Source organism: Daktulosphaira vitifoliae, unplaced genomic scaffold (genome assembly GCF_025091365.1).
Source record: "Daktulosphaira vitifoliae isolate Bord-2020 unplaced genomic scaffold, ASM2509136v1 Scaffold_3, whole genome shotgun sequence".
Lineage (NCBI taxonomy): Eukaryota > Metazoa > Arthropoda > Insecta > Hemiptera > Phylloxeridae > Daktulosphaira > Daktulosphaira vitifoliae.
In genome coordinates, this window is record NW_026099574.1 from 10,305,094 (window position 1) to 10,315,901 (window position 10,808).

The 10,808-nt window shown below is 23.0% G+C and overlaps 1 protein-coding gene across 1 annotated transcript in view; it reads left to right on the top strand.

The window, feature by feature from the left end:
* The first annotated feature begins 4,599 nt into the window (after positions 1–4,599).
* LOC126901372 (uncharacterized) overlaps positions 4,600–10,808 on the top strand; it is a 45,922-nt gene continuing 39,713 nt past the window's right edge. The window contains exon 1 of the mRNA XM_050677785.1: positions 4,600–4,703. Coding sequence (XP_050533742.1) covers positions 4,701–4,703 — 3 coding nt within the window. The 5' untranslated portion in view covers positions 4,600–4,700. The remainder of the gene's footprint in view (positions 4,704–10,808) is intronic.

Here is a 10,808-nt window from a genome sequence, read left to right on the forward strand (position 1 = left end):
AGGTGAAGTACGGGTCTGTCGACTTACATTGCTAGGAATTTATGAACTGGTCAACTACTGTTTTAGTATAAAAGTTCTAATATCTTTTAAAATATTAGTTAAAAAGTTTCTATTAAAGATATTTTCTTAAATAGATCATATTCTTATTTGTAAGCTGGTTGTAAATAGTTATTATTTCAAAAACTCAAGTTGATACTATTTTAAGAGGGTAAGAGGGTAATAGAACAATTTTTTTTTTTTAATTATACAACATAGGATACTATTAACTTAAAAAAAAAAAATTTAATATATTATATACATATAAAGATTTTGTGCAAGTCATATTCAGTGGCGTATTAAGAGTTTCAACGTACCGGGGCAGATTGTAATTGATATTGTCCAAAAATTCTTTGCTAAGCGAAAAATAAAAAAATGTTTAGTTTACCCAAAGCAATTTCCGACAAAATAAACTTAGAATATGCATAAATGCAAAAAAATAAAGTATAAATAACATTTTTACTTGAGTTTTATTGAGTACATCAACTATGACGTCCTTAAAAGTTTCAAGGCCACCCATTTCTTTGCGCCCTGGGATAATATATTATTATACAATAAAACAAAGAAAAAACGCTTTTCTGTGAAAATTAATAACATGCTAGGATAATCCCTATTTTTTTTTTAAGTACTCATTCATGTAGCCTATAAAAATTATTGGCGTTCATTCCACGAATGTTTTCAAATTTCGATAGTTTTCAAGAAAAGCCCATGCTTATGTTTTTAATGTGTCCTATTATTGTGATTGTACATGTCTCACGTATAATTTTTTTAATAATCCTTAAATTTGTTTGTAAAATTTGTACCTATAATTTTAATTGTGAATATATTAAATCATTTTATTCTATACTTGCTTCAAAATAACTTTTTTTGTAATATTTAATTGTTTGTCAATTTTATTGTAATTTTTAATATAAATATATCTTCTATACATTTGTTTTTCAGATATTTGAGTTATTGCTTTGTTTTCTGCACATGGTTCATTTAATCATGTTCGATAAAATAAATATACAGATTTGTTAGTTTTATTTATGAGTTTATAAATAATAAAACGATCGGTTCAATGAAATTTTTACTTACTACTTTTATTTTATAAAATTTAATTTTAACAAAATTTGTATAAAATATTAGATCGTATCACATATGGTTCGTGACATATGATGAAAAATTCGTAAATATGCCAATTTCAACAATTTTACGAAATATTACGTATTTTCACAATTTCCTTTAAAACTAATGGATTTAGAAGAAAAATTGTTATAACTTAATTTATACAAAACAATTAGATTTACAATTTAGTTTTAATGTGTTTTTTTGTGAAAGCTCTAATTTATGAGTTAATTGCTAAGAAATAATAAATTACCCTTTTTGGCCTATTTTCAACCCCAAATCGAAATAGGTTAAATTATCTGATCAGGCTGAATTTTTGAAAAAGCCACTTTTTATATGTATACACAAAAATTTGGGGGGTGAGTCAGAAAAATGTCCAAAATTTTAAAAATAAGGGACACCCTAATATACACCTTTCATCTGACACACATTTTTTTAAAAGCCTATGTAAAATTAATGTCTATGGAATATACTTTACTACGAACAAAAAAAAATTTCAAAATTTAGATTGTGTTTATGGTGAATATGGTTAGCTTATTCAAAAATATGATATTTTTAAGTTAAAATTCTAGGTTTTCTATTTTATTTTATTTTGAAATACCTTACGAAGGTTTTTGAGTTAGAAAAAAACGTTTAACTTATTTGATTTTTATTTAATTTAGATTCAATAATTTCAATGAATATCAAAGACCTCATCACTGTAGTCTCCCATCGTCAGAAGAAATTTTTTATTCATATTAAAATTATTTTACTATGCGGTTTTTGTTTATAGCTATCATTTATTTACTCAGCTCTCATTTGACCAACTTTTTTTAACTATACATCATATAGTATAGTTGTTGATAGTATAGTTATATTAGCTATATCAACATATATTATCAAATAATCACAGCTATTATCTAGTTAAAGAATATCTTTACCCTCAAAAATTGAAAAAAATCCCCTTTATCAAATAAAAAGTTGCTTAACCTGTTTTCTCCATACAGACAATTTAAATCATTCATTTCTAATATTTTTAAAGTATTTATTGTCGAATTGGGTTTGATATGATAATAAGTTTCAACTACAAAATTAAATAATTTTTCTTTGTAATTTATTATAAAATTGAGTAGATTTTTCGAACAACGTTTTGATTGGTTTTTTAGTTAAAGTAAATCATTAAAATTCATTAAGTTCTGCATATTTCATTTATAGAATCTTTTAAATATCAAAAGTTACTCGGAAATGATTACTATGATTATATACTTAAGCGATAAAAATGCAAAAAAATTTTTTAATTCTCATAAAATTTTCTATTTAATGATGTCAATATCAAACTTGCAAGTTGAGCTAAAAGTCATGGTAACAAATTCAACTTTTTTTTATGACAAACTTTCAAAAGTCAACATTTAAGGACCAAAATATTAGATATTTAAAAAAAAAAGTATTTTTAGTATTAAAATACTATCTTCACCTATTCATTGAAGCGTTTCTTATGACAGTGATATAAATCACTTTCAGATATCATCTATACTTGTTCTTATGTTTATACTTCAGATCCAATATTATAAGTATATAGGAGGGGCAGTTAAGAATCACATTTACCTTCTCTCCCTTTACAAAAAATAATAATAAATAGAATATATGTTTTAATTATAAATATTATTACGGAGGATTTTTGCAGCTATTAATGTTAAACCAATTAAACTGAAAAAAAGTCGTTCATAATATAAATGAATGGCGTTTATTAACAAATAATAACCAAATTCATTGGAAATGTAATTATTTCATTGATTATATATTTTATTAATATAATTTAGTAAGAAAAACGAGAATTATTTTTTTTATGTAATACTATGTATTTCCATTGGCTTTTTAAATTTTTTTATAGTAATTAAAAGTTTTTTAATAAATAATTATTATATATTTTTAGATATTAAAAATAATTATTTTGTTAAGTAATTTGATCTCATTCAACCAATCAATGTTTAAATATGGTAATAGAATATACCCAGTATGCAAAAGTAAGTATATTATGCGCTTAATAAACATTGGAAAAATATTCCAATGCTTAAAAAATAAATAAATCATTAATTAATAAAAATTGTAAAACTACATGTTTCCACTTGTAAAAATGAAACCCTTACAAGGAATAAGGGAAGAACTTAAAAAGTATTACATAGATAATAATTATAAGAACAATATGTAAATAAAAATATCTAAAAAAAAAAAAAATTTTAACATTTTTATTATAATGCATGTAATTAAGCATGTGGGATATAAAAGGATTACTTATATAATATATAATCTCTATTTATGTGGTAAGCATTAATGCTGATCCTCTTGTTTTTACAATTTAATGATATTTTATTCTGTGAATGTTTGTGACATAATTATTATATTCTATAATTTAAAATTTTTACTATTGTAAAGTAATCTGAATTTTAAGTTCCTAGAGTGACCTTTAGTACTCAACACCAGCTCTAACCTCAATTTGGCCAATTTTTTACTACATTAAAAATCAAGATATAAAGAAAAAATCGTGTTTTTGAAATGTACTTAAATAAAGAAATAAAAAAGTTCATTTACTAAAATTTGACTTATGAGATGATGATGGGGGTAGCTTATAAATTTGAGATGTAAGGTTAAGGTTTCATACATTATTAATTATTTTGGATAAAAAATCTGACACCAAGCTTCTCTACCATATAATTTCATGTCTATTTACACGAAATTCGAATCATTTATGGAATAATTAATGTTTCTCAGGATTCAATGTTTGGAGCTGAAGCTCCACAGCCACTATGCAAACAAACGTTATGGGAGATGATTCTATTACATATAAATTAAATAATTAATTAACAAAAAAAAAAGGAATTAACGTCATCCAGCCATCAGTACAATAATTTCTTTTTTACTAGATTATTATATCTTTCCTAACCGAAACCAAAACTATTATTTTTCAAAAACTAGTAGATAACCGTTAGGGGAAACGGTCACTATTCATACCAGGTAGTCAAAATCAAAACTTAAACCATAAAAAAATCAATTAGATACAGTCCTTAACGAGTATTTAAAAATCGTTAATTGAAAATTTACGATTTAGTTTAAACATTCTGTAAATTGTTTTAATGTTCACAGATTTTATAGTATATATTGATTTAAAAAATTATATGCGAGTATAGAGAAAATATTTTTATATATTTTAGAAAAAACAAGAAAAAATTTAAATAAAAACATGTTGTCTTTAATTTTATATAAATTATAGGTGTTATATTATTGATAATAATTCTAAGCGTATATAAAATTATGTATGTTGAATTATTTTATACCATACAATTGAAATAACGATTTATTACAAGTTGTTATTTACAACTGAATAAACTTATGATTTCAGTCAATGNTACAATTGAAATAACGATTTATTACAAGTTGTTATTTACAACTGAATAAACTTGTGATTTCAGTCAATATAAAATAACAACAAAAACTTTTTGATAAAACTTAATACATTAAATTTTTCTCAACAAGTTATTTGTAACATTTTACACTAAACTTTCGTTCTTCAAAAAATCGTAATGGCATGTAAAATATTTTATAAATTATTATATTAAAATTAATAATTTTGAATTATTTTTTTAATCAAGTTTTGATCTTTCAGAAACTATTTTCTTTAGTCTTCACTTCAACTATCATATTTATGGTTATCCATAATGGTAATAAACTAAGAATTTATTTACAAAATTATTTGTTTATCATTGATCATTTAACTAATTGGAAAGTAAATATAATAATATCATATTTATTTTAATGTAAATTCTTAATATTATTAAAAATCTGTTGCTCTCATTGTTTATAACATAGAACATGTTTCCTTACATACTGAACACCCTATATATTTAACTAACTTATAGAATAGATAATGATCTATTTGATTAAATGACACTTTGATTATAACTATTACACCAATATTTTGGTAGATAGTTTAGCATCAAATATTTTGACTTAAAACTTGTGCTTTTTAGTTTTTTAAGATTTATACTTAATAAACATGAATTATTTTATACAAACATAATTATTAATTAATTTATAAAGATAGATAATTAGTATAAATTAAAATGAATTGTTTATTAACAAAAAATAATTGAAAAGTATTGAACCATCAACCATCATTTAATAATAATTTGATGAATATCATGTATTTTAGTTTACGCTTTATTTTCAAAAAAAAAAAACGTATTAAGGTAAAATGGTAGAATAAAGTTTTTAAGATTGGTGAATATATTTTTTAAAATTATATATACATAAATATCAGCCAAAAAAAAATTAAGCTTACTTGAGACCTACTAGAAATATACCATATAATGACGCTAATTAAGATATCGACGCTATCAATTTTCGACTTAAAATTTTGAAACTAAAAAATATTTATTCTACAGTAAAAATCAAACTATTTTATTATACTAATCATAATATTTATCCAAAAATTCAATAACAGAGGCCATTTTTCGGAGTATTTTTGGTCAAAATACTAAAAACACGTTAAGCAACCAGAACATTTTTTTATACAAATCTCAAATTTTTACATAATACCTATTTGAATGTATATAATAAAGTTACAATGATCGTAAAATTTTAATGATCGCCTTTTTTTGATTCACCCTAATGTATATACATATTTTGCTAGATCATTACATGTCAATGAGTATAGCCATGTCAAGTAAGTTGAATTTAAGTATATAATAAAAGAAACCTTGTGTTATTATAAAATTTAAATACCAAACAACTGCTATATTTTATATTTTAGACAATGTTATTTTCGACCTTTTATAAAGTTGAGCAAAAGCAACATATTATGTTTAAAAAAATGTTTTATTATAAAAAACTAGCATTGTGGGGACGTGGCTTATTTGGCATAAGTATATATGATATCAAATATCATTTATACTTGACCGACTATAGCAATTATTAACATCACTACATAAAAAACGTTTCTATTCGAATCTGTTAGTTTCAAACTGGGTGGTATAATGTCTAAGTACTGACCCAGTATTGGCTGCACTTTCTGGCAGAATACTGGAGTACAATTGGTTATACAAAATTTCCAGTACTGATCGGTCTGAAATGGAAAAGCGTTATCATCACATACGTATGATTTAGTAATTAAAGCAATGATATAATACAATCTTATATATTTTTGAACTTAATAAAAACAATACTGGAAAAGTTTTTTATATACTTTAGTAAATAGACAACCAGTATTTGTTGCAAATGTTTAAGATTCTCTCGTATTTTTTGCATTAACAGCAATTTATTCGCTTTATATTAACTCAAAATGCACCAAGTTAATATTCTATAATAATTTTATTGTAATATTATTCCTTATAAATATATCTATATGCCGGTTAAAGTTTCATGAATGTGAGTTAAACAAAAAGAAAACTATACTTGAAACTTTTATTAAACAAATATCATTTTAAATTATTAAAATTTCCTTTATCTAATAACCCTAAAAAACCTTGAAAATCTTTTATTTTCACTATTTAATTACGTTTCGGTTCCGGTCCAGCTTTTTAAAAATCTAAAATGAAAGTTTCGTTTCGGTATGGTTTACACATATAGAAAGTGTATTGTCTTTCAACCGGTCCTTAGTCTCAGTTCCTATTTTAGAGTCTAATTTTAATTTAATTAATTCTTGATTACTTATAATCATCAATATATTAAATGTTTTATTCAATCATATTTAATAAGTTAACATTATATTACTCGAAGAAATCTCTTCAGAAGACTCAATGTTAAATTTAATTGTTTCAATAATTAATATACTTCAAATAAATGTTAAAGAGATGTGCCCAAGATGTAATATTAACAATGCAGAAGAAAAACTGTTTGATTGTCAACATGAGTATTGTCAAAGATGTATACTAAAAATAAGGCAAAATGCTTATGATTATGATATACATCATTGTGAAATAGATCGGTGTATGTCACGTTTACCCAAAGGTATCTAACGTATTTTGTATCTATTAATAAATAATTATTAGAATATTCTAAATTTTGTATTTTAACAAATACCTAAATTAAATCTCTGTAGCAGTATGGGGTATATCTAAATTTTTATTTAGATAAAAATAATATTTGGTTTTATTTTATCCAAATGATATTTTAAATAAATTTTTATAAAACGTTTTCTAACATAGATTTTTTATTACCTCCATATTTTATTAATCCATTAATATAAAGAGATATTCAATATTACTTAAAATTTAATATATCTAAAAATTTTTTTTATTAATATTTATACATGTTATACTTTTTATTCATGAAATTCATCAAAATGACAATGGTAATATACTCTGTATTAACAGTTTTCAATACAGACATGAACAAAAATTTCTTATTCACTCTACTTGTATTTAATTTTATAATTTATAACGCTATTATTTCTTGAGAAATTTCTTATATAGTGTAATGTGCGGACTTAAGTATGATTTTTAAATCAATTAATAGCATTGAAGACACAAAAAAATGCAATAGGTATTCAATAAATTTTTATTTGGTAGACGCATAGTATTAATGAATGTCAAACAATTACTTTTTCCAAAATACGTATTTTTTTTTTAGTCTAATTTATTGTTTAATTTACATGTTAAAAAAATTGAAAATGTCCTAGTAACAATACGCATGTTTAAAGTTTTGACCCCCCTTGTATAAAGGGGTATGATCTGATTTACAAAAAAAGCGGTCAGATGAAAGGAGTATATAAAAATTTACTACAAAAAAATAATAATATTGATCCATACATTTTTCCAAAAGTTATATAAAATATAAATTAAATAATATAAAATATAAAATCGAGAATTTTTTCACGGAAATCGTACATTTTTCTTTAACTTTGATGTCTATTTTCACCATGAAGACAAGTCCAGAGGTTAAATTTTTTTTTTTAAATAAAGTATATCACATTAGCTTTGATGTATGATATATATAAAAGTGTCAGTCTTTCTGGAACATTTTCAAAAGTTAAGTTGAAAAAGTTCTAATTTCCATACGCAATTTTAAAGGTTCAAACCTTCCCTGTATAAAGGGAAATGGTCCGATTTAAATAAAAAGTATGTCGAATGAAAGAAATATATATAAAGTATTTATTATTAAAAAATAGAATTGATTCATGCATTTTTAAAAAAGTTATAGCATCATAATGTTAAAAAATGTAAAACATAATATCAAGAATTTTTTCATAAAAATAGCATATTTTTGCATACAGTAGTCATTTTCATCATGAAGACAAGTCCAGAGGTCAAATTTTTTTTTTACAAATTAAAGTATATTACATTAGCTAAGGTATCTATAAAAAAAAATTATATTGTTTAGGTCATTTTTAAAAAAGTTAGGGCAATTTTAAGTAAAAAAAATTGAAGAATTGTCGAAAATTAGCGATTTTTAAATTTGTAATGGGGGATTTCACCCGTTAACGGGGAACGAAGGAATTTTTTTCAATTTTTGAGGATAATGTCTTCAACTAGATACGATTTGTGATCTTTTGACATATTTTTCATCAAAATCGGTTCAATGAGAGCTGAGATTGAGCGTATACAGACACAAAAAAAAACACATCATAATAAAATTCGCATCAAAGCTAAAAATTAAAAAAAGGTTTTTCTGTTTTTAGAATGTGAAAATACTGTAATAATTCTACACAAATCATTTTTTACTCAGTATTTCAATATATACTTCCGAGAATTTCTCATTATGGTTATGATAATTTACTTGTAACTTTAAATTTATAATCCTTAAAATTCATGACAATTTTCAGAATTATTATTCTTAAGCTATATTTCATTATTAAATAATTAATAATGAACTAGGTAACTTTTTAAATTAAATTTTATGTAATTTAAAATTTAGAAGCAAGATGTGTGCATTAAAAATTTTTCATTTATCATTTTTCACAAAAATGAAAAATGTTCACGTTGCCTTTTAAAAATTTTACATTCTATCAAAAGCTTTCAAATAATTAAGAATTTATTTAAGTAATATTATTGTTATAACAATTGATTAATTATCTTAAAGTTATTGTAAGATTACTGATTTTTATATTTATTGTAAGTTAAATGTGTGTCTATTATTAAAATTAAGTAGATAAATAATTAATACTTCATATACGTGTTAAAGGGAATTGCCAAAAATGTAATAAAGAAGAGCCAGTCGATAAACTGTTTGAATGCCATCATATGTTTTGTAAAGACTGTATAAAGAGTTTATTAAACAATAATACTCATAAATGTCCAATAGATAATTGTAAAACAAAAGTAATCTTTGGTAATAATCTATTTTGTAAATATTAATAAATACGTATTAGAATAATATAGAATCCTATATTGTATATTATAGCAGAGAGTTAAATTAAATCTCAGTATCAGTGTTGGAATTATCTAGATTTTGATTTTTAATAATTATGCATATTATTTTTTTATGTCATGTTATTTTATTCGTGCAACTTATGAGTTCATAAAATTTATTAAAAAATAACAATTGAATCATACTCTAAATATTTTTCAACTACAAATGTTCATTTTTTTTATCTACCTATAACAAGACTCTACAGAAAGAAGAATGCATTTTAATGAGATCATAAAATCTATCTTCTATACTTTAATATTCCAATAGTAACTTATATAGAAGAGTACTCAATAAGTAAGGAAACAGATTTCTATTGTTCTCATTGTTTAAAACAATTAACATGCTCCCTTACTTACTGAACACTCTGTATATTTAATTAGCTTATAAAAAAGATAATAATTTATTTAATTAAATAACACTTTGATTATAACTATTACACCAATATTTTAATAGTTAGTTTAGCATCAAATATTGTTAATTAAAACTTGTGCTTTTAAATTTTTAAGATTTTTAGGCTTCTAGATTCTTAATTTATTTTTGTTTGTATAGATAAAAAAGGTTAATATTATCTGTATAAATTAAAAAAACTTATTAGTATCATTTAATATATTTTAGCTTCGATGCGAATCTGAGAAGTTATTAATTTTACTATGATGTGTTTTTTAGCTTCGATGCGAAGCTGAGAAGGTATTGGTTTTACTAAGATATGTTTATTTATTTATTTTTTTTATGTCTGTTACCACTTTTTCTCAGCTCTCACCGAACCGATTTCTTTCAATGATACGTCAAAAGATCACAAATCGTATCTAATCGAAGACATTACCCCTAAAAATTGAAAAAAATTCCCTCGTTCCCCGTAAATGGGGGAAACCTCCAAAAAAATTATAAAATCGCTAATTTTCGAAATTTTTTCAATTTTTTTTAATTAAAAGTGCCATAACTTTTTCAAAAATGAACATATCAATATAATTCTTTTTTATATAGATGCATAATATCATTAACTTTCATTTGGTATATTTTTTTCATAAATTTAACCCTTAATCTGCTCACAATGGGGGATTTAAAATGACAACTTTTTCACAAAAAATTAATTTTTTCAACTTAAATTTTGAAAGTGTTCCGGAAAGTGACACTTTTTTATATACAGGGTGGCCCACCACTCACTGACAACTTAAATAACTTTTGATCAAGTTAATATTTTTAGCTTTTTTTTTTTTTAAATATTAGTTAGACGTTAGGTCTATAGCTATATCTCAATAATTAATTTGTTTACATTTTATTAA